This window comes from Misgurnus anguillicaudatus, unplaced genomic scaffold, assembly GCF_027580225.2.
Source record: "Misgurnus anguillicaudatus unplaced genomic scaffold, ASM2758022v2 HiC_scaffold_33, whole genome shotgun sequence".
NCBI classification, from domain to species: domain Eukaryota; kingdom Metazoa; phylum Chordata; class Actinopteri; order Cypriniformes; family Cobitidae; genus Misgurnus; species Misgurnus anguillicaudatus.
Window position 1 is genome coordinate 8262969 of NW_027395283.1, and position 26259 is coordinate 8289227.

The following is a 26259-nucleotide window of genomic DNA, read 5'->3' on the forward strand; positions in this document are numbered from 1 at the left end:
TTGCAGCTATGAAAAGTTTGGCTGCAGCAGTCATTTAGGTTTTGGCTGAGCCGGCTAGCCAGCCAATAACTTCATCAGCCAGCCATTATTCTCAAAACAAATGGCTTCGGGCTCTAATCCTGACAGACAATTTAAGCAGAATCACAGAAAATAAACAGATGCACTCTGAGCAATTAAAGAAAAGTTTACACACACATGACTTGTATTAACAAAGTCTGCTTCATTTGGAAATATTGCCTTGTGTATGCGAACTGAACCAACATTGTATCCATGTAATCCCCGGTTTCAAAACAAAGCAATCGATCTACAGGTCTGAAAACACCCTAAGATTAACTTTTATGATCCACTTTCAATGTTGACTAGTGTCTATAAATCCATTACAGATGTTATGATCTCTATATAGTCTCACTATAATCTATATGTTATTTCTGTCTGAGCATCAGATCACAATCTTACTTCAGTATCTTCAGTTTACAGTCAGGATTCTTCAGTACATCAGAGATCAGCTTCACTCCTGAATCTGTGAGTTTATTATCAGACAGATCCAGATGTGTCAGGTGTGATGGGTTTGATCTCAGAGCTGAAGTCAGAGCAGCACAACCTTCATCTGTGATATCACACCACTCCAACCTGTAGAGAACAAAGACTTTATGTGAATTATCCAAAACTACAAACACAAATCTGTAACCTCCATCTCTTCATGTAATGTTCCTCTTTCAATCCCTCAGTAACTGAGACACTGTGTGTTTAAATGTCAAATAAATCCATCACACAGCTGACTATTAGTGTTAGATGTCCTAAACCACATGAACATTTCTTCATAAATCTGTATTGAGTTCATGACTCACACTGAATACTTGATCTTATTTCCTTAAGTGTTTGTGTTCATAATGGACAAGATATTGTTTGACCCTCAGCTAACAGAGAAAAGTTCTAAGAACGTTCCCTGAAAGTTACCAAAAACGTTCTGCCAACATAAAAAGTGTTCAGTTTTCTTGATGTTCTAAGAATGTTTCTGTGTTGTCTGAACGTTAGATGAATGTTAGATTCTACCATTTTCAAACGTTATGTCAATTCATGTTTTAATGTTCACACAATGTTTAAAACAACAAATGTTTTATAGACTTATTTGCTTGTTATGTAAATGATAGAGTAGGACTGGACAATAATTTAATATCAATATATCTCGCAGTATAATATTTTTCGATAACAGTGATATGGTTTCTAAACACATTTCTGATATTTCGATACATTACGGCGTCCTGTGGCCGTTCACATGTCACATGTAAAAACTAGGGGTGCACCGAAATTTCGGTCTGCGAAAATTTCGGCCGAAAATGGCATTATCGGTTTCGGGCCAAAATAAAAAATCCAGCCAAAAATGTCAACCGAAAATGATTGTCAACCGCGCCCCCCCCATCTGTGCGCTAGCGCTTGGGTTTCACTCACGGTGATCAGTCGTCACCCGCCCCTCCCCTTTGTGCTCAAGCAGGTTTCACTCACGGTCGAGCTGTTTGCACGCGTCTGCAAAGATTAAGCATGTCTTTATGTGTAAACTTTAGAGAGAGTCGCGCAAATGTGTCTAATACTGTAATCCATTAACATACATTTGGCGAATAAAGCAATGAAACACAACAAAACGTTTTTATGTGGAGTGACTGTTGCGCTGTTTGAGATTCACCCTCCTTCTCTGTGTGTGCGCGCGCGTTTAAGTGCCCTTAATAGTGTACATATGAGAGAGAGAGTGACAGGGCACATATAAACAAAATTATCTCCACAGTTTTCTTTTTCTAATAAAAACATTTGTTTATGTCTTAAGTGTATGTATAGATTACAGTCAGATTAACCTACTTAAATCTGTGTCATTAATGTTAATCAAACAACCCATGACAAAGAGACAAATAGCTCTAAAAATAATAAGATATTTAATTTATTGTGTTATAATTCATTTAATTTGATTTCTGTACCTAATGCTAATTTCAGACATTATTAATGTACAACTTTGTTCTTTTTTATAAATGTTTGCAATTTCTTTATTGTTTATTAGATTTTTCCCACCCGCTTTTTGCTGATCGGAAAAATAATCTGATCTGTGCCTCAAAAACTGTTATGTGATCCGAACTGTGAGTTTTTTGATCCGTCACACACCCCTAGTTAGTACACAATAATAGCCATAAATGCAATTGTACTAATAATTGGCATAATAATTTCTTTCGGTGTTTCAGTTTTTCTGCCTTGGTTTGCTTTTTCGGTTTTCGGTTTCGGCCAAGAATTTTCATTTCGGTGCATCCCTAGTAAAAACGCATGTTAAACACAGGTCACGGGGCTACTTCCCTCGTAGAAGTGTAGTGTCTTGTAGTTAAAGGACAAGTTCGGTATTTTACACTTAAAGGCCTGTTTTCAGATTGTTTATGATGAAATAGAACGGTTTTGACTGAAATTTGGACATATGATGCTGGCCCGAAAACTTTCGGGTGTTTATTGTATTACCCCCCCACCTCTACAATGGCTGTATAAGTGCAGTGGAACAATCCTTCCTAAAATGCATTAAATTTTCGTTTACAAAGACGTGAAACTCACCGAGTGGTCAGGGGTGTTCATTGATATGCTCCCACAAAAATCGCTGCAAAAGATGCTTTCCAACAGCTGTTTTAGCATTCGTTGTAAACTTGTGGACCTATTTTTCCAAACGCCTCACACCCGTATATTCTTCCGCTTAGAGCTTGAATAATAGACACTCCAGCCCAGGTGGTGGCACTAATCCGCCTTTGCCAATTGCAAGAATAGAAACAATGTTTCTGGCGGCGGAGTAATACCGTGCCTCACAGCACATCTAATACAAGTCAAGTTGGACAATAACTACGATAAAATTTTTGTGTGAGCATACCAGTAAACACCCCTGCCACTTGGTGAGTTTCACGTGTTTGTAAACGAAAGTTTAATGCATTTTAGGAAGGATTGTTTCAGTGCACCTATGCAGCCATTGTAGAGGTGGGAGGTGAAACAACAAACACCCGAAAATTCTCGGGCCAGCATCATATGTCCAAATTTCAGTCAAAACCGTTCTATTTCATCATAAACAATCTGAAAACAGGGCTTTAAGTGTAAAATACCCAACCTGTCCTTTAAGCAACCATGAGCCGCAATCTCCGGGACGACAAGCAAATGGAATGCGGATTTAAATTCGCTCATCTGTACCTTGCGTCAAATCATGTCATTGACACCACCATGTGATTGTAACATAGTTAAAAAGGTTCAGGTTAAATCCTACTAGATTGGATTATAGTGCCACCTGCTGTGGGTCTTAGACGCAAGAGAGAGACGCAAGAGAGAGACGCAAGAGAGTGGCAACACTGAGAGTGGCAACACTGTTATCGGAGCTCCGCCGAGTTCATCATCTAAATCTTATTTTCTTACTATCTTGTTCCTATCTATATAATATAACTTACTAGTTCATCTTAGGAATACCTTACCGTGACGATTATTCAACAGTTTCAATAAGTGAAACGATTTATCACTGGTAAACACCCAGTATTAGCATATAGCCCGGTAGCATCAGCCAACGAGGAAACGCTGCTCCGTGCATTGGAGCTCCGTCGAGTTCATTATCTAAATCCTATTTTCTTACTATCTCGTTCCTATCTATATAATATAACGTACTAGTTTATCTTAGGAATACTTTACCGTGACGATTATTGAACAGTATTAATAAGTAAAACGATCTATCACTAGTAAACACCTAGTGTTAGCATATAATCCACTAGCATAAACAAACGTGCCGGTTGAAGTTAGCACTTGCTCACTGTCTATTTACTGTAAATCTGCCTTCTTTTTCGATCTAATGGCGGACTCATCCGATGTATGTTTTTCAGACCTTTCCTCACCAGAGCGGGAAGCTGTGGAGGAGTTGTGTCCCGGCATTAGCACCAGGCGGTACAGCATGCCTCACATCACCCTGGCTCCAAGCACCCGGAGACGACCGAGGCACGCAACGAGCGAGCACCCATCTCGATGCAGCTTCACGGACCGCGGTCTGGGGAACGGAGACGCCATCGCCCAGCATGAAAACGGTAAGACTCCGCTTGTCATTGTAACCTGCACTACTTGCCACATGTACAGTTTAGCTTCTTCCGTCAGCATAGAGGGGTTTATATGTGCTAAGTGTATTGAAGTAGTAAGGCTGACGGAGAAGGTTGCAGAACTAGAAGCGCGCATCCGAACGCTAGTTGAGGACAGTAAGACCGCTAATGTTAATGTTACAAACACTGTTTCGGGTGCGCCTAGTGTTAAGCGTAATACACTTGGCTCGGTTCCGACTTCAGAGTCAAGGCGGCTGACTAACTGGGTGACTGTCAGGCGGCCTAGTCGCATTCGGCATCCAAATCACGTTCCTGTTTTAATATCAAACAGATTTTCTCCACTCAGCAATACACCGGCTGAGACATCTGTTAAAGGTGCCCTGGTTATTGGAGATTCTATACTCAGGAACGTTGGCATTGAGGCACCAGCCACCATAGTCGATTGTATACCGGGAGCCAGAGCGTCTGACATTAGATCCAAACTTAAAGTGCTGGCTAATGCTAACCGTAAGTTTTCTAAGATTGTTATTCACGCCGGCACGAATGACACCAGACTCCGCCAGTCGGAGATCACCAAAGATACTATTAAAGAGGTGTGTGAAATTGCAAAAACAATGTCAGACAATGTAATTTGCTCTGGTCCCCTCCCCGCCTACCGGGGGGATGAAACTTACAGTAGATTAGTGTCTCTTCATGGCTGGATGTCAAAGTGGTGCCCTCAGCATAACGTAGGGTTTATAGACAATTGGAAGCATTTCCGGGGAAGACCTGACCTGCTAAAGAGAGATGGCCTCCATCCGTCTCCGGAAGGAAGTGCTATACTCTCTAGAAATCTGACCAAAAGTCTTACTTTTGATATTGTCTGACTATCCAGGGCCCAGGTCAGGAAACAGACAGATCGGCTTACCCATCAGTCTGTTAGCTGCCTTGACATGTCAAGATCACATATATCCCAGCACATAGAGCCTTTTTTAACAGAGTACCAACACATCTCGACTGTGTCTGTTCCTCGAACAAATAAATACAGAGCACCGTTTACCTCGTCTCGTACAAATCTTATTAACATAAAACTAGAACACAATACATTAACAGATGAAACTCAAATGTTAAAATTCGGCCTTCTTAACATTAGATCGCTTACCAATAAAGAACCAATTATCAATGAAATAATTACTGACCAAAACTTAGATGCACTATGTTTAACAGAAACCTGGCTTAAAGCAGACGATTACACCAGTTTAAACGAATCCACCCCACAAGACTATTATTATAAACATGTTCCTCGTCTAAAAGGGAGAGGGGGTGGTGTAGCTACAATATACAATAAAATATTCAAAGTAAACCATAAATCCAACCTAAAATTTAATTCGTTTGAAATAATACTGTTAAATATGGAAATAACTGATCGCAACAACAAACGGCTTTCGTTCATTTTAGCTACCATATATAGGCCTCCGGGGCACCACACAGATTTTCTTAAAGAAATAGCAGACTTCCTATCTGAGCTTACAGTCACTGTAGATAAAGCTCTGACCGTTGGTGATTTTAATATCCACGTGGATAATCCAAAAGATGCATTAGGACGTGCGTTTATGGATGTTCTTAATTCTCTCGGTATTAAACAAAATGTGTCAGGGCCAACGCATACTCGTAATCACACACTAGACTTAATTCTGTCACTCGGACTCAATATTAATGACATCGAAATATCACCCCAGAGCGATGCCGTTTCAGACCACTGCCTTCTGTCATACACAATACTTCTAGATAGGACCGCTCAGTCTACAACATGCTACAGATTAGCCAGAACAATAATTTCCACCACTAAAGATAGCTTTATTAGCACTCTTCCAGACCTGTCTCAAATGAAACATGTAGCAGATAACTGTGAAGATCTAGATATTATAATAGAAAACATGAACAACGTCTGCTCTAGCACGTTGGATGCCGTTGCTCCGATTCGAAAAAAGAGAATCAAAGAAAAACCGCCAGCTCCATGGTATGACCATCATACTGCATCCCTTAAAAAAGTAGCTAGAAAAATGGAAAGAAACTACCGAAGCACAAAGTTAGAGGTATGGCGTTCAGCATGGAAAGAGAGTGTTCAACACTACAGACAGGCTATTAAAACTGCCAGATCTACCTATCTCAGTACGCTTATTAAAGAAAATCATAACAACCCTCGTTTTCTATTTAGCACAGTTGCGAAACTGACTAGAAACAAAGAACAAACAGAAACCAATAGTAAACTCCAACACAATAGTGATGACTTCATGAACTTCTTTACTAACAAAATTATGTTTATTAGGGAAAACATAGAAACTACGCAAGCAGCCACCACTCTACCCAATAGTACATTTTCCACTAGATTACCAAACGAACATCTTGAGTCATTTAATCCTACTACAATAGAAGAGCTCTCTAAACTAGTAACGTCATCCAAATCATCGTCCTGTATACTAGACCCCGTTCCCACAAAATTACTAAAAGAGGTATTTCATGTAGTGTCAGACACGGTACTTAATATCTTTAACTCATCTCTAGAATTAGGATACGTTCCAACAGCTTTCAAACTAGCAGTTATTAGACCGCTCATTAAAAAGCAAAACCTTGACCAGGGAGATCTTAATAACTTTAGACCAATCTCAAATCTACCTTTTCTTTCTAAAATATTAGAAAAAGTAGTGGCAAGCCAGCTACGCACATTCGTAGAAAATAATAATACATATGAAAAGTTCCAATCAGGATTCAGGCCCCACCATAGCACAGAGACAGCGCTGCTTAGAGTTACAAATGACCTCCTATTAACATCCGATTGTGGTGAAATCGCAATCCTTATATTACTAGACCTTAGTGCAGCCTTTGACACAATAGATCACACAATCTTACTCAATAGACTAGAAAACTATGTTGGCATCAGTGGTCAGGCGTTAGCCTGGTTCAGATCGTATCTAACCAATCGATATCACTTTGTTTATGTAAATAAGGAAGAGTCATATCACTCCCCCGTTAAATACGGCATACCTCAGGGATCAGTTCTAGGCCCTATCCTATTCTCGTTATATATGTTACCTCTAGGAGACATTATCAGGAAACATAACATAAGTTTTCACTGCTATGCGGATGATACCCAGCTTTACATCTCGTCACATCCTAGCGAAACCCATCAGTTTTCTAAGCTAACAGACTGCATTAGTGATATTAGGGACTGGATGGCACAAAACTTTCTTATGCTAAACTCCAATAAGACAGAGATACTTATTATTGAACCGAATCGCTACAAACATAATATGTCAGATTACAAGTTGCCCATAGATGGCTGCACGGTGGTGCCATCTTCCACGGTTAAGAATTTAGGCGTAATGTTCGACAGCAATCTATCTTTCGATAGTCATATCGCCAACATCTGCCGCACAGCATTCTTCCATCTTAGAAATATCTCAAAAATACGCCATATGCTGTCTGCATCAGACGCAGAAAAGCTTATACATGCTTTTATGACCTCTAGAATAGACTATTGTAACTCGTTACTCGGGGGATGCCATGCAAATCAGGTAAACAAGCTACAGCTGGTTCAAAACGCTGCTGCAAGAGTGCTTACTCGATCTAAAAAGTATGACCACATCAGTCCAATTCTGGCATCTTTACATTGGCTACCAGTTAAATATCGCATACAATTTAAAATATTACTAATCACCTACAAAGCCTTAAATGGCCTAGCGCCCTCGTATATTAAAGATCTACTATCAGAATGCAATCCATCACGTAAACTGCGCTCACAAAATTCTGGTCACTTAATTATCCCTAGAATATCAAAAGTGTCTAAAGGTGGTAGATCCTTTTCCTACTTAGCCCCTAAGCTCTGGAATGATTTACCAAATAATGTTCGAGTATCAGACACAGTCGATCAATTTAAATCTAAACTTAAGACATTCTTCTTTAACAAAGCATTCACATAACATGTCCAGCAAATGTACATTTCCCGCAGTAGTTAGTTTGTCTAGAACAAAGCACTCACATACCTCATATGGGTAATATACTATTGCCGCAATAGTTAGCCTGTCTGGAACCGAGCTGACTTGAACCACTATAATGTTTGACACTTGCATTGCATGCGAACGGCCCCTACGCTAATAGAATTCTGTTTTTCTCTCCCTGTCTCGTCCTCGACCACGAGGACCATAAGACAAACAGACCCAGTTCCGGTTGCTGTGAAGATCACTGATCCACTGGCTGTCCTTCAACGTGATGACCAGCGGATGCCCGACCAACGACCACCGGCTAAACCAGTTTAATTCGCTTACCCGCCTCCTATCCCTACCGTTTCTATAAATATATATATATAAATATATATTAATTCCTCCCTAGGGTTTTTGTCCTTCTAGGACTTTTTCCCACTGGGTTTTTTTTCCTAGAGGGTTTTTAGTCCCAGGGAGAGTCAGCCAACTTTGGCATAACTTAGCATTTTACTGTATACGTTACGTTATTAATATGCTCGCTTGTACGGTTTAACCGCTTTCTCTACTTCCTATATTATCTATTGATTATCTGTGTTCTCCTCTACATCTTCTCATGTAAAGCTGCTTTGCAACAATTAACACTTGTGAAAAGCGCTATATAAATAAAATTGAATTGAATTGAATTGCTGTCATAAAGTGTACCTGCAGTGAAGGCTAGTAATGATGAAGGATTGTGGGTAATTCTCAAAGCAATGGAGGATTTTCCCTAAAGCCCGGAATACACTGCACGATTTTTGTCCTCTTATAAGATCATTACCTTATCACACTGTGCGACATGTATCGTTTAAACTCGGGTACGAGAGGCATGTAGACTGTACGATGATGACACGGAAGCTTCGGCGGCTGCGTCACACGTTGCGCAACGTCACCAGCATGCGCTCGTGGTAAACAAATACCGGCGCGCAGGTCGTAGCAGCAAACACACTGTGCGGTGATCATGCCGAATTTCTGACACTGCCAGAGGCTATTTTTGGACGCAAGATCGGGAAAACTGCCGTCTTTGAACCTCTCTCACTGTACGACATAGGACTACCGATGGACAGCCACGATCACAGAAATCGCGACGATAGTTTCACGATGGCAATCTTTCGTCTGGGACAGCCAATTATCGTGCAGTGTATCCCGGGCTTTAGGTTATGTGTCTGTGAATGTCTGTGGACTAAACTCACTTAAAAAGCATGTAAAAGTTAAGATTGATTTCTTTGGTTGTACAACATGTGTTGTTGATTAATTTCACAATGTTTTTATAAAGTCAATTAATTGGTTAGCTGATAGAAAGTCTCTTTAGTATAGCTAGTTAACTTTAACATGATGCTGTCTTTCCAGACAGAGCATGCTGTTTGTCCACATGAGATGACTATTCTACTCTGTTGTCCTTTGTCATAAATGCAGGTATATTACCATATGTTGTTATAAAGTGTTGTAATGTTTGAACATAAGATTGAGGTATTTTCTGTTGTTTGTCTGTATGTTGTATGTTGAATTGTAATGAAGTTATATGATTGTTTACACATAACTGTTAACATAACATAAAATGGAAAGGTAACTGTAGGAAATCTGTGTAAATACAGTATTTTACGTTTTTCACTCCTTGTAAGATTAAGAGGGAAGATTTAGTGTGTTTTAATGTCATTTTGTTTATATAAGTTTAAATCCACAATACGATCAATGTGTCAAACTGTACTTTACTTTTGTTTAGAGCTTTAAGAGTTCTTATGGGTAATTCAAAAAGCAATGGAGGATTTTCCCTAAGACAGAGCATGCTGTTTGTCCACATGAGATGACTATTCTACTCTGTTTGTCATAAATGCAGATGTGGAATAAACCTGCTGTTACCACAATCCTGATGGTGTCCGGGAGGTTATATTAGGCAGAAGACATTACAAAGAGCTATGTATAATATAATTAAATGTCTAGTATCAAATCACTGATTCTTGAAACTTTGGCAAAAACATGTCCCACTAAGAAAAGTGCTAATTCTGTTGGAAATTAATAACATTTTCATGAAGAAAAAGAATCAATGTTATAATCAGGGGGTCCTTTGCACATATGTAAGGTTCTTTTATAGGTTTATTTTCATTTTTTATTAATTTAATGATTATATGCTGTCCCATTGCCTACAAAATCAGCTGTCCTCGGTTAAGAGATAATCATTTCAACTTGATTAAAAAAGCCAAAAGTAATAATTAAATTGAATAATATATTTACCACATGAAAGAGTACATCATAATATGTATTAAAACTACAAACAGTGAGTTTGAACAATATTTACTATTATTTTGTGTTGCTCAAAATGTGTCCCACATATTCTTCGCCACCGTCAGATATTTATAAAACCCAATAAAATCAGACAACTACAGGGTCAACTGCATTCCTGAGGACCCCATTTTCAAACCTTCAGCTCTACTGCATGCTTCAAGATCACTCAAGCTCCTGTATGTTTGATATTTTCTCTTAAACTTCTTCATATTTTTGGACACTGCTACTGTGACAACCATAACATGTCAACACCGTCATCTTTGTATAAAAAAATATTAGATTAGATCATGAAATAAATGTATAATTTTTCACTATCTAGCTTGCTAAGCAATTACAAGTAGATCAGTAATTTTTATTTTTCTTACAGTATGTAACATTAAATAATACAATTATTTTAGGGTCACGTTGACTTATATTTTCTCCACATAATACTATAATAGCAAATTGATCAAAACTATAGACTAACACAGATGGAACTATGAAAGTCAATACTATGACTGAATAAATCCATAATATATCAAAACAGAAACACAACCCGGTGGCAAAAAATACTTAATAGTTTATAAATGTAAAATGAATAATTGTGCTTTTTAATGTTAAATAGCTCTTCGTCCCTTCTATGAGATGTCGATCTCAGAAATGTCCCCAAGCGTGTTTGAGTTTGAGACCCCTGCATTATAGCATTTATTACTGACTGACATTCAGGGTGCACTTATAATATTATTAAACTGAGCCTGAAAGTCTGGTTTACTGGACAGTGATATCACTTTTTTGTATGAAGGATAAACACGAATTAAAGGTTTACATTAATATATTTATCCCTTTTTTATTTTAAATATGATATAGTTTTATAGGAGAAGGTTTCATTGGCCAATTTTTTTTCAGAGGTTTGTTTTTGGTTCAGACATCCATTGCAGGCATTCTTGGCAGTTTTTCCTGAGGCTTTTTTAATATGCATACCGTTATCGGATTTATACCGTATCGACCAAAATGGAGAAGTATACCGTGGTAAAATTTTTGACCATATCGTCCAGCCATATGATAGAGAAACATTGCATTTTATTCTTTTAAAATTTATAGAGGTGGTTTCCCAGACAGGGATTAGACTAGTCCTAGACTAAAGTAAATGTAATAGCTGTCCAAACTGAAAACAACTTGCACTGACATATTTTAAAATACATCAATGCCCTTTGTTTTGCCTTAAAATGCACACAAGTAATGTTTTAGTAAGGTGTGTTTGTTAAAACAATTTATATTTCATAATTAAACTAAGGCCTAGTCCTAGCTTAAGCTAATCCCTATCTGGGAAACCACCCCATAAAACATTATTTCTGAATGTTCTGTAAAAATATTGCTGTAGAAAACACAATTCACTTATTAGGTTTAGATGTTGATGATTTGTTTCATTTAAAGTCACCATGGTGTTGATTAGTTTGTTTGTTTGTTTTAGTTGGACTCTTGACCCTTGACTTTTTGTTTGCTAGTTATTCCCTGGTTGTGTTGACTTTGTGTATATAAAACACATTTGTTATGGTAATGTAAAGTTAGTGTAATTCTGTAGCAGTTGGTAGTAGGCTTGCCGCAATAGTCAGTGAAACGGTGATAACCGGTGCTTCAGCCTCTCACCGGTTATATCACTTGCCCACCGCGACACCGTCTTTCACCGTCGTTTTGATATTTTCTTGTAATTAAATCATTTAGTTTCGTTAGAGAGAGCAAACACTTACAACTGAATGTGTCTGTTGTCTGAATTCAGCGGAGCTGAAGGCGCGTCACGTCACAGAGCAGCAGGTGTCAGATTTCATTTATTTCTGTCAGAGTTTGCGAGGCGAGCTGACTGACCAGATGATGACAGAAGCTGCGTGCTTACTTGTTTTTGTTATAATATACATATATGATGTTTAATATAAGCGAGATCATTTTGTTGTTGTGTTTTTCATCAAGAAAAATATTAAACCCATCATTCAAGCAGCGCTTTTATGGAGAAGTAGCCGGTTGCTCTGCTTGGGACTGGCGGGTTCTTTGAGAATTACCTGCGCACATTGACTGAAGCACTTAAGTAAACCAGCTGTTGCACTTGCATTGCACGCAAATTCATATGCGATTTAACGCAGCTTATGCAAGCGCTGCATTTAAACAGTTGCGTAATTCAAAAGTGAAAGTAAAATGTGCACGTCTGCATGCGCATTTATAAGCCCCTCCCACTCGGTGATACCGGGATCACAGAGTTTGTGACGCGCCGATTAACCGGTGGGAAAATTACGTCACCGCGGCAACCCTAGTTGGTAGATAAGTTGTTGTTTTAAACATTGTGTGAAAATTAAAACATGAAATTGTCATAACGTTTGAAAATGGTAGAATGTAACATTCATCTAACGTTCAGACAACACAGAAACGTTCTTAGAACGTCAAGAAAACTGGACATTTCCACCATTTAGAAGTTCAGCTGCCACCAGCCAATAATTTCCTAAGCCAAATTGAGCTGATGAAGTTTGGCTGAGCCGGCTTGAATTATTTGCATCAAATAATAATTCTATCACATAGAGACATACACACACAAAATATATAAACCAATACACGAGATCTATTTTCCGACTGGTTTCATAACAGCACAGTCTTGTGCTCGCTCGTTGCTACGATACACAGTGGCCATTTCTCAATCCAAAGGTTGCAGCGTGCGGAGGTCGCATATGCAGGCTGCATACGTCATCAAGCCTGGTTTATTTAACTTAACTGAGCATTACATTCACAAGCCATACGCATATTACAACAATTTACGATTAACTAAGAATAAACTTTATAATTGTTAATATTTTGAAATAAGACAGTCTTGATGACGTATGCAGCGTAAAAATGCGACCTCCGGAGGCTGCAGTCTTCGGATTGAGAAACGGCCAGAGACTCACAGGGATGACGACCAATTAAAATTGCTACAGAAGAAGTGATGCATTTTTTTCTCGCACTGATCTAAATGGCGGAAAGAAGCAAGCAAGGTCATTTTGATCTCACTTCTCACATACTTTCCTAATTCCTACTTACTTTTTTTTACTTAGACCTACCCAGACTTTTGTTAAATCTTCAGGGCACGGTTGCACAAACCTGAATCAAAGATTGATGTTATGAACCAAATATTCTGGAACGGAGAGATTTTTAGCACTGATATAACTGCAGTAACAAACCATCGTTTCCACATTGCTAATTCACGACGCATGATTCAGTGTACATTGAAGTGAAATGTGCAAAACTTTGTCTAAAATACTACTGATAACAGTGTGTGTTTATATTACAGTTTTTCTCAGTCTCATTTTCTCATTACCTGGAAAGATTGAGATCTAGTTAATCAGTATAACATATACATCTGTAGACATGTAGTGGCAGCTTCAGTCATTTGCTGCTATGAAAAGTTTGGCTGCAGCAGTCATTTAGGTTTTGGCTGAGCCGGCTAGCCAGCCAATAACTTCATCAGCCAGCCATTATTCTCAAAACAAATGGCTTCGGGCTCTAATCCTGACAGACAATTTAAGCAGAATCACAGAAAATAAACAGATGCACTCTGAGCAATTAAAGGAAAGTTTACATACACATGACTTGTATTAACAAAGTCTGCTTCATTTGGAAATATTGCCTTGTGTATGCGAACTGAACCAACATTGTATCCATGTAATCCCCGGTTTCAAAACAAAGCAATTGATCTACAGGTCTGAAAACACCCTAAGATTAACTTTTATGATCCACTTTCAATGTTGACTAGTGTCTATAAATCCATGACAGATGTTGTGATCTCTATATAGTCTCACTATAATCTATATGTGATTTCTGTCTGAACATCAGATCACAATGTTACCTCAGTATCATCAGTTTACAGTCAAGATTCTTCAGTACATCAGAGATCAGCTTCACTCCTGAATCTGTGAATTTATTACCAGACAGATCCAGATCTCTCAGGTGTGATGAGGGGTTTGATCTCAGAGCTGAAGTCAGAGCAACACAACCTTCATCTGTGATATCACAACCATACAACCTGTAGAGAACAGAGACTTTATGTGAATTATACAAAACTACAAAGTTTGTTCACAAATCTCTAACCTCCATCTCTTCATGTAATGTTCCTCTTTCAATCCCTCAGTAACTGAGACACTGTGTGTTTAAATGTCAAATAAATCCATCACACAGCTGACTATTAGTGTCAGATGTCCTAAACCACATGAACATTTCTTCATAAATCTGTATTGAGTTCATTGCTCACACTGAATACTTGATCTTATTTCCTCAAGTGTTTGTGTTCATAATGGACAAGATGTTGTCTGACTCTCAGCTAACAGAGAAAAGTTCTAAGAACGTTCCCTGAAAGTGTTGAGAAAAAGTTGTTAGAGAACTATTTAAAATAATAGTTACAAAGGTTAAGATTGATAAGTTAAAATTTAGTAAATTAACATTTAGATTAACAACATTTAGATTAACAGTTCATGTTACAGATACATATGTGGTTAAAACATTGTGTCATTTTGATTTGTGAATGGACTTCATTACCCAGGATGCCTTGAGCAATGGTAAAGGTCACGTGATTCACGGGAAGGTTTGTGAATGGTTCTGGTAGATTCTAGAACCGCCATCTTGTGAACTATTTGCTGAACAAGCAAACCCTGTATTTACTTTCGCTTTCATTTTTTGTTTTCATTAAACGTCTGAAACGAAGCAACGTCTCCCTTCGTTATTCTTAGTTTTCTAAAACGATAAATGTACAACATTTTTTGGTGCCGAAACCCGGGAGGCAGAAGACTATGAGTGACGAAGAGCGACCGACCGGTGTGGAACAATATGAACGGTCTAAAAGAAAGCGTCGGACGATACGGAGTTCCACAACGAGACTGCTAAAACAGATCGACATTGAATTATTAAAGGAAGACAAGGATATCGATCGTGTGCGGGACATGTTGGCCGTGTTGTCAGCAAAGGAGGAAAGTTTGCGCGAGCTGGACAGCATAGTGGAGGAACACACTTTGCTGGAGGACGTGGAGGCGGAGATTGAACTCGCAGAGGAATACGGAGACCGCGTCATCGAGATGAAGGCGCGGGCACACCGAGTGATCCGAGAAAATGAAACTGTGAGTAACCCACGGCCTGTTCAGTCAAGTGATGGTAACGTTATCGCAAATAAACCGACAGTAAGACTGCCCAAGCTACAAATTGAGAAGTTTAGCGGAGATGTTAGTGTATGGCAGGAATTTTGGAGCCAGTTTGAGACTGCTATTCATAGCAACAGTGCACTTTGCAAAAAGGAAAAGTTTACTTACCTGAAAACTTATCTTACTGGAACAGCTGCAAAGGCAGTAGCAGGACTCACATTAACAGACAGTAACTATGATGCTGCAGTTGATATTCTCCAAAGCAGATTTGGAAGGAAAGATCTAATTGTAAATGCTCACATGTCAAAGCTTCTGAATCTCACTCCTGTAAAGAAATCCTCTGATGTCAGTGCATTAAGGCAGTTATATGATGACTGTGAAATTCAAATCAGAAGCCTGGAGTCATTGGGAGTGGTATCAGACACCTATGGTGGTATGTTGTGCCCAATATTACTCCAGATGATGCCAGACGACATGGCTCTTGAATACAGCCGTCACAGAGGGGATGATGATGAATGGAATGTGCCTAATGTGTTGAAGTTCCTGCAGAAAGAGGTTCAGAGCCGAGAGAGAACTTTACAAATGATGAAATCATACAACCAGAGAGAAAACCAGTCTGCTAACAAAACATGCAGCAAATAATATTCAGCCAATGATGTGAAATCAAAGAAACCAAGCATGTCATCTGCAGCTGCACTACACATTGCTGACCAGAAAATGCAAAACTGTCTGTTCTGTGATAGCACTGAACACACCCGGTATCAGCACGCAAGGAAAAACTGAAGAAGCTTGGCAGGTGCTTTGTGTGTCTGGGGACCAAACACATCGCCAGGTTTTGCAGGTCAAAGTGCAGGTCATGTGCCATATGTGGAGGCAGGCATCATGTAGCCATTTGTGAGAAAAATGAAGCATCTCCACCTGCTGCAGCTGCCAACATTGACACTGTTATTTCCTCAGTAATTCCCCAAGTAGAGAAATGTAAACCTGATATTGAGAACACTGTGCTGCTACAAACTGCCAAGGCATGGGTCGTAGGATCCTCCAGCAGGAAGATGGTCCGCTGCTTGCTAGATGGAGGCAGTCAGGGGAGTTTTGTGCATGAGAATGTAGTGAAGGCGCTGCAGCTTCCTGTAACCAAACAAGGGACACTTACTCTTCACACGTTTGGCTCCTCTGCTCCAACAACGGTGAGTCGCAACATAGCGAAGCTCAGTTTAGAGAATGTATGGGATAATCGGCAGGGAATTGAAATCGAGGCAGTTGTCACCCCCAAAGTGTGCACAGCGCTGATGAAAGTGCCAGGTGAACATATACAGATGGAAATGAAAAACCGAGGTCTTCAACTAGCAGACTGTGCTGGAGATGATAAACCTGAGCTTGCTGTGCTAATCGGCTCTGATTATTACTGGCAGATAGTATCAGGCAGAGTAGAGAGACTGACAAAGAGCCTAGTGGCATTGGAAAGCATTTTTGGATGGGCAGTTCAAGGTCCAGTTGCAGTGTCCAGCATGACAGAGACAACCTGCATGCATATTCAGCTTAGCGAGGATGCACAGATTGATAAACAGCTGCATGCATTCTGGGAGCTTGAGTCCCTGGGCATCACAAATGAGAAGCCTGAGAGCCCAGAGGATGTAGAAGCGTTGCAGCGGTTCGAGGAAACCTCCATCTTCAAGGATGGGCGTTACCAAGTGGAGTTGCCATGGCGACAACATCATCCTCCACTTCAAGACAATTACCGCATCGCAAAAAAAAGACTGGAGAGTTTAAAAAGGAAACTAAGCAAAGATGTCACACTTTACAGCAGATACAATGAAGTTGTGGAGGACTACTTAAAACAAGGAATGGCTGAGGATGTGCCAAGGGAGCATGCATCACCACCAGGCAGTCAGATATATTACTTACCTCATCACGCTGTATTGAGAGAGGATAAGGCAACAACGAAACTACGGGTTGTGTTTGATGCATCATCCCATGAAAATGGAAGTCCCTCCCTAAATGACTGTCTTTTAACAGGTCCCAATCCGAATCCAGATCTGATGAGTATTTTGATCAAATTCAGACTGCATGAAATTGCATATATGGCAGATATCAAGAAAGCATTTCTGCAGATATCACTCTCAGAAAGAGATCGGGACGCTGTAAGATTTCTGTGGTTCACTGGACCACCTACAGAGGAGAAGGATGTAACGCTGCGCTTGCTTAGAATGACGAGAGTGGTGTTTGGAGCTTCGTCAAGCACATTCTTACTTGCAGCCATCATAAGGAAGCATTTAAGACAGTACAAGCTTGAACACCCACAAGTGGTAGAAGCCATCAGCTCCTCACTCTATGTCGATGATTTCATTTCAAGTGCACGTGGGGTGACAGAAGCACATACAGTGACAACAACAGCCAGGAACATTATGTCTGCTGCAGGCATGGAGCTATGTAAATGGATGACAAACTCTCCTGAGCTCAAAGAAAGATGGCAGGAAAGCTTGATGGATTGTGCTGCGCATTCAGAGTCACATGTGTCTGTGCTGAAGGTGCTAGGTATGGTGTGGAGACCAGCCACTGATGATTTTGTGTTCGACCTCAGGGGGCTGCTTGATATTCTGAAAGAAAGAGAAAACACAAAACGAAGTGTTTTGGAGTCTTCTGCTCGCATTTTTGACCCTCTAGGATTCCTGACTCCTTTCACCATCAGGATTAAGTGCTTGTTTCAAGAGATGTGGGAGAGAGGGCTCAAGTGGGATGAGAAATTGCCACCTGATCTGACGAAGAAGTGGCAACAGTGGTGTTCCGAGCTCCCTCAACTGCATCAGCTCTCAATCCCACGATGGTACCAAACATACATACCACGGCAGGACAGTCGAGAGTTAAGGCTACATGTGTTCTGTGACTCGAGTGAAAGGGCGTACAGTGCAGTCGCTTATCTTCAAGGAGAAACAAAAGAAGGAGAAGTGACCGCAAGCCTGGTTGCATCCAAGTCTAGAGTGGCTCCACTCAAAAGGATGACACTGCCACGCCTAGAGCTAATGGGTGCTGTAATAGCAGCCAGGCTGGGGAACACCCTCATGAAAGCATTGCAACAAGACAAGACGCAACTCAGACTATGGACAGACTCAATGATAGTGCTGCATTGGATTTGTGGCTCTGCTCATAAGTGGAAACAGTTTGTAGCAAATAGAGTCATAGAAATCCAGTCTCTAACTGATCCACAGTCATGGTCTCACTGTAAAGGGAAAATTAATCAAGCTGATCTTCCCACTAGAGGTCTAACTGTGCAGGACCTGAAGCAGAGCACATTGTGGTGGGATGGTCCTTGTGTTCTAATGTCAACTGATCAGATAGAGAGCACTCAGGAAGATGTTCAAGAAGATGAGGTACAGTCTGAACTCAGATCCAAATACCAGATTGCTGTACAGCTTGTTAAGCAAGACCAAGACTTCTTAAGCCCTGTTTTATGTCTGGAGAAGTACAGCAAACTAAAAACTGTGCTCCGGGAAACAGCCTGGATAAAAAGGTTTATCACCAACACCCGTTCAAGCATAAAACTCAGTGGTGAACTGACGGCAGAAGAGCTGAATGAAGCAAATAAAAACTGGATAAAGCTGATTCAGAACCAGAGTTTCAGCTCTGAAATTGATCTGCTGAAAGCAGGGAAATTGGCCAACACCAACTCCAGAATCCGAGAGCTAAAACCATTTCTGGACGAGGATGAGCTGCTCAGTGTGGGAGGAAGGCTCCAGCATTCTGATCTCTCTTACAGAGAAAAGCACCCATGGATTTTGCCCAACAATCACCGATACACAGAAATGTTGGTGCAGTATGAACATGAGAAGATAATGCATGCAGGTGTATGAGACACTTTAGTGCAGACAAGAGAGAAGTATTGGATTTTGAGGGCACGACAGGTAGTGAAGAAGGTCGTGTCCAGATGTGTATTCTGCAAGAAATTCAAAGCAAAGGCTGGACAGCAGACTACCGCGCCACTGCCAAGAGATAGGATAACAGAGTCACCACCATTTGAGATCACTGGTGTGGACTTCGCAGGGCCACTCTATGTCAAGACACAGAACGCTATGACAAAGGCGTATATAGCACTGTTTACTTGCGCTGTAACCAGAGCAGTGCACTTAGAGCTGGTGTCAGATATGTCCACAGAGAACTTTCTGTTAGCATTAAAAAGATTCATCTCAAGAAGAGGATTATGCAAGGTGTTTTATTCAGATAACACCAAGACGTTCAAGAGAGCTGATCAAGATTTGAAGGAGCTCTGGAAAGGCATTAAAGATCCACGGCTACGGGAGTTCTTCTCAGAGAAAGGCATCACCTGGCGGTTCATCGCTGAAAGAGCAGCCTGGTGGGGCGGATTCTGGGAGCGGCTGGTTAGGTCAGTCAAGGTTATTCTCAGAAAGGTGCTAGGCAGAGCTAAACTCAACTTTGAAGAAATGTGCACCATTCTGGCTGAAGCTGAAGCCATAATAAACTCGAGGCCGCTCACTTATGTGCACAATGATGTGGATGAGCCAGAGCCACTCACACCTGCTCATTTCTTGGTGGGTCAGAGACTTACCTGCTTGCCTCCTAAGCCATGTGCAGCTGAGACTAACCATCCAACAGCGAACAAGGAGGAGATGAACAGAAGGTGGCGTTACAGACAAAGACTTATGAATAGCATCTGGAACCAATGGCGGAGAGAGTACTTGCTGAATTTGAAGTCGGCTCATCGCTGCGACATCCCACAATCTTCTTTGCTGAAAGTCAGAGATGTTGCACTAATCGGTGAAGATAACACCCCAAGACAGAGCTGGAAGCTAGGAAGAATTGAGGAACTGTTTCCAGGTCGTGATGGCCTTGTGAGGTCATGTGCAGTTTGCACAAGTTCAGGGACTGTTCTGCGGAGACCCATCCAGCTTTTGTATCCTTTGGAAATCATAAACTGTGGTTTATGGGGGGGAGGATGTTGAGAAAAAGTTGTTAGAGAACTATTTAAAATAATAGTTACAAAGGTTAAGATTGATAAGTTAAAATTTAGTAAGTTAACATTTAGATTAACAACATTTAGATTAACAGTTCATGTTACAGATACATATGTGGTTAAAACATTGTGTCATTTTGATTTGTGAATGGACTTCATTACCCAGGATGCCTTGAGCAATGGTAAAGGTCACGTGATTCACGGGAAGGTTTGTGAATGGTTCTGGTGGATTCTAGAACCGCCATCTTGTGAACTATTTGCTGAACAAGCACACGCTGTATTTACTTTCGCTTTCATTTTTTGTTTTCATTAAACGTCTGAAATAAAGCAACGTCTCCCTTTGTTATTCTTAGTTTTCTAAGACAATAAATGTACAACAGAAAGTTCCCAAAAACGTTCTGCCAACATAAAAAGTGTTCAGTTTTCTTGATGTTCTAAGAATGTTTCTGGGTTGTCTGAATGTTAGATGAATGTTACATTCTACCATTTTCAAACGTTATGTCAATGTCATGTTTTAATGTTCACACAATGTTTAAAACAACAAATGTTTTATAGACTTATTTGCTTGTAATGTAAATGATAGAGTAGGACTGGACAATAATTCAATATCAATATATCTGGCAGTATAATATTTTTCGATAACAGTGATATGGTTTCTAAACACATTTCCGATATTTGGATACATTACGGCGTCCTGTGGCCGTTCATATGTCACATGTAAAAACGCATGTTAAACACAGGTCAAGGGGCTACTTCCCTCTTAAACGTGTGGTGTCTTGTAGTTAAAGGACAAGTTCGGTATTTTACACTTAAAGGCCTGTTTTCAGATTGTTTATGATGAAATAGAACGGTTTTGACTGAAATTTGGACATATGATGCTGGCCCGAAAATTTTCGGGTGTTTATTGTATTACCCCCCCCCCCCCCACCCCTCTACAATGGCTGTATAAGTGCACTGGAACAATCCTTCCTAAAATGCATTAAACTTTCGTTTACAAAGACGTGAAACTCACCGAGTGTTCAGGGGTGTTCACTGATATGCTCACACAAAAATCGCTGCAAAAGATGCTTTCCAACAGGTGTTTTAGCATTCGTTGTAAACTTGTGGACCTATTTTTCCAAACGCCTCACACCCGTACATTATTCCGCTTAGAGCTTGAATAATAGACACTCCAGCCCAGTTGGTGACGATAATCCACCTTTACCAATTGCAAGAATAGAAACAACGTTTCCGGCGGCGGAGTAATACCTCACAGCACATCTAATACAAGTCAATGGAGTTGGACAATAACTACGATAAAACAGCTGTTGGAAAGCATCTTTTGTAGCCATTTTTGTGTGAGCATATCAGTGAACACCCCTGACCACTCGGTGAGTTTCACGTCTTTGTAAACGAAAGTTCAATGAATTTTAGGAAGGATAGTTCCTGTGCACCTATACACCCATTGTAGAGGTGGGAGGTGAAACAACAAACACCCGAAAATTCTCGGGCCAGCATCATATGTCGAAATTTCAGTCAAAACCGTTCTATTTCATCATAAACAATCTGAAAACAGCCACTTAAGTGTAAAATACCCAACTTGTCCTTTAAGCATCCATGAGCCGCAATCTCTGGGACGACAAGCAAATGGAATACGGATTTAAATTCGCTCATCTGTACCTTGCGTCAAATCATATCATTGACACCACCATGCGATCAATTAATATTTTCGGGACTTTGTAGTGTTTGTTCAGAGAAGAGCTGTCAGTCACTCAGAAGTATGAGGAGGTGTGGGGTCAGTTTGCATCAAGTCACAGCTTCCAATGACGATACCATATAGAGAGGGAGAACAGGAGATGTAATAAACACAAACTAAATTACTGGTGAGAAAAAATAGCCTTAAGCCATAAAGTGCCAAGGTTAGAAAAGAATAAAGATGAGAAGCAAAGATACAAGTATGTATGCTGCTGTGTCACCTATGAGTTATATGTATAATATAATTAAATGTCTAGTATCAAATCACTGATTCTTGAAACTTTGGCAAAAACATGTCCCACTAAGAAAAGTGCTAATTCTGTTGGAAATTAATAACATTTTCATGAAGAAAAAGAATCAATGTTATAATCAGGGGGTCCTTTGCACATATGTAAGGTTCTTTTATAGGTTTATTTTCATTTTTTATTAATTTAATGATTATATGCTGTCCCATTGCCTACAAAATCAGCTGTCCTCGGTTAAGAGATAATCATTTCAACTTGATTAAAAAAGCCAAAAGTAATAATTAAATTGAATAATATATTTACCACATGAAAGAGTACATCATAATATGTATTAAAACTACAAACAGTGAGTTTGAACAATATTTACTATTATTTTGTGTTGCTCAAAATGTGTCCCACATATTCTTCGCCACCGTCAGATATTTATAAAACCCAATAAAATCAGACAACTACAGGGTCAACTGCATTCCTGAGGACCCCATTTTCAAACCTTCAGCTCTACTGCATGCTTCAAGATCACTCAAGCTCCTGTATGTTTGATATTTTCTCTTAAACTTCTTCATATTTTTGGACACTGCTACTGTGACAACCATAACATGTCAACACCGTCATCTTTGTATAAAAAATATTAGATTAGATTATGAAATAAATGTATAATTTTTCACTATCTAGCTTGCTAAGCAATTACAAGTAGATAAGTAATTTTAATTTTTCTTACTTTATGTAACATTAAATACTACAATAATTTTAGGGTCACGTTGACTTATATTTTCTCCACATATTACTATAATAGCTAATTGAACAAAACTATAGACTAACACAGATGGAACTATGAAAGTCAATACTATGACTGAAGAAATCCATAATATATCAAAACAGAAACACAACCCGGTGGCCCAACTTTTTTTCAGAGGTTTGTTTTTGGTTCAGACATCCATTGCAGGCATTCTTGGCAGTTTTTCCTGAGGCTTTTTTAATATGCATACCGTTATCGGATTTATACCATACCGACCGAAATGAAGAAGTATACAGTGATAAAAATTTTGGCCATATCGTCCAGCCATATGATAGAGAAACATTGCATTTTATTATTTTAAAATTTATAGGGGTGGTTTCCCAGACAGGGATTAGACTAGTCCTAGACTAAAGTAAATGTAATAGCTGTCCAAACCGAAAACAACTTGCACTGACATATTTTAAAATACATCAATGCCATTTGTTTTGCCTTAAAATGCACACAAGTAATGTTTTTAGTAAGGTGTGTTTGTTAAAACAATTTATATTTCATAATTAAACTAAGACCTAGTCCTGGTTTAAGCTAATCCCTATCTGGGAAACCACCCCATAAAACATCATTTCTGAATGTTCTGTAAAAATATTGCTGTAGAAAACACAATTCACTTATTAGGTTTAGATGTTGATGATTTGTTTCATTTAAAGTCATCATTATTGTGATTAGTGTTTGTTTTAGTTGGACTCTTGACCCTTGACATTTTGTTTGCTAGTTCTTCCCTGGTTGTGTTAACGCTATGTATATAAAACACATTTGTTATGGTAATGTAAAGTTAGTGTAATTCTGTAGCAGTTGGTAGATAAGTTGTTGTTTTAAACATTGTGTGAAAATTAAAACATGAAATTGTCATAATGTTTAAAATGGTAGAATGTAACATTCATCTAACGTTCAGACAACACAGAAACGTTCTTAGAACGTCAAGAAAACTGGACACTTTTTATATTGGCAGAACATTGGGAACTTTTTTGAGATTGACTGCTGATTTATGTACAACATTAAGAAAATGACTTTTGTTAGAAAAGATTCTTCCAAAGTAAGAGTTCAAAATAAAATCATAAAATAATTAAATTAATTGTATTAAAGCAACACTATTGCACTGTTACGCTTTTCAACCTCATATGGGAGCCATAAGCCAATCTAACATGGAAAACTACATAGTGTTGCTTTAATATGTAAACAGTCATGTGATTGTTGTTAGTTTTACTTACTGGAGTGTTTTGGTTTCTTTAATCACAAGCTGCAGTCTCACAAGAACTTCATCTGCTGTATTTTTATCTCCAATAAATTTATTTAGATCAAGTTCATTCAAATGCTGCTCAGACATCAACAACACAAATACTAAAGCTGCCCACTGTGAAGAGGAGAGTTTGGTCTTTCCTACTGATGAAGATTTCACATAATGTTGAATATCCTGCAGCAGTGAATCATCACCCAGTTCATTCAGACAGTGAATCAGATTGATGGATTTCTCTGGAGACAGATTCTCATTCATCTTCTGTTTAATGTACTCAACAGTTTCCTCTTTCTTGTAGGAGCATCTTCTCATCTGTGTCAGTAGATCCTGTAAGAGAATCTGATTGGACTCCAGTGAAAGACCCAGAAGAAAACGCAGGAAAAGATCCAGATGTCCATTCTTACTCTGTAAAGATTCATCTACAGCTCGATGATGTAACACAGATAATGAAGGCTGTTTAAAAGTTATAGAAAACCAAGCTGGTTTAAACACATATCGTTTATTGTTTGTGATGGAGATGTGAGCATAAAGAGCTGCTAGATGTTCCTGGATGCTGAGATGAACAAAGCAGTAAACTTTCCCGTGATACAAACCAAACTCCTCTCTGAAGATCTGAGTACACAATCCTGAATACACTGATGCTTCTGCTACATCAATGTCACACTCTCTCAGGTCTTCATCATAGAAGATCAGATTACCTTTCACAAGCTGCTCAAAAGCCAGTTTCCCCAGTTTGAAGATCATGTCTTCATCTTTCTTCTCATAGTCCTTCTGATGTTTGATGTTTGTCTGAATGATCAGGAAGTGTGTGTACATTTGAGTGAGAGTCTTGGGGATCTCTCTTCTCTCTGCTTCACTCAACATTCTCTCTAGAACAGTAACTGAAATCCAGCAGAAGACTGGGATGTGACACATGATGTAGAGACTCCTGGATGACTTCAGGTGTGAGATGATTTGATCAGACAGACTCTCTTCACTGATTCTCTTCCTGAAGTATTCCTCCTTCTGTGGATCAGTGAATCCTCGTACCTCTGTGACTCGATCAACACACTCAGAGGGGATGAGATCAGCTGCTGCTGGTCTGGAGGTGATCCAGATGAGAGCAGAGGGAAACAGATTCCCCTTGATGAGGTTTGTCAGCATCACGTCCACTGAGGTTGATTCACTTACATCACACAACCTCACACTGCTGTGAAAATCCAGAGACAGACGACACTCATCCAAACCATCAAAGATGAACAACACTTTATATTCATCACTGAAGATTTCCATTTCTTTTGTTTGTGGGAAGAAAAGATGAAGAAGATGTAAAAGACTGAGTGTTTTGTTCTTCATCAAATTGATCTCTCTGAAAGGAAGTGGAAATATGAGGTGGACGTCCTGATTCTCTTTCTCTTCAGCCCAGTCCAGAATGAACTTCTGTACAGAGACTGTTTTTCCAATGCCAGCGACTCCCTTTGTCAGCACACTTCTGATGTGTTTGTCTTGTTCAGGTAAAGGTTTAAAGATGTCATTACATTTGATTGGTGTCTCCTCTGTTGTTGTTCTTCTGGATTGTGTCTCAATCTGTCTCACCTCATGTTCATTACTGATCTCTCCACTTTCACTCTCTGTGATGTAGAGCTCTGTGTAGATCTCATTCAGTAGTGTTGGGTTTCTCTTATTTAATGTTACCTCATACAAACACTCAAACTTCTTCCTCAGATTTGATCTGAATGTGTTCAGGACTTCAGCAGGATCAGAGTCATGACTGTAAATTAATAAATATTAACTCAGATTATTACACAAATACCTGTATGAGTAA

General features: G+C 39.4%; 2 protein-coding genes across 2 annotated transcripts in view; one reads left to right on the top strand and one right to left on the bottom strand.

The window, feature by feature from the left end:
• Positions 1-26259, bottom strand: part of LOC141363220 (protein NLRC3-like) — a 54686-nt gene that overhangs the window by 21140 nt on the left and 7287 nt on the right. Inside the window, exons 3-5 of the mRNA XM_073865810.1 lie at positions 24430-26205; positions 14202-14378; positions 457-630 (exon numbers count right to left, since the gene is read on the bottom strand). Coding sequence (XP_073721911.1) covers positions 457-630; positions 14202-14378; positions 24430-26205 — 2127 coding nt within the window. The remainder of the gene's footprint in view (positions 1-456; positions 631-14201; positions 14379-24429; positions 26206-26259) is intronic.
• On the top strand, positions 3362-5614 carry LOC141363194 (uncharacterized). The gene is made up of 2 exons (XM_073865797.1): positions 3362-3520; positions 3873-5614. The coding sequence occupies exon 2, from the start codon at positions 3941-3943 to the stop codon at positions 4943-4945; it is 1005 nt and encodes a 334-aa protein (XP_073721898.1). The 5' UTR covers positions 3362-3520; positions 3873-3940; the 3' UTR covers positions 4946-5614.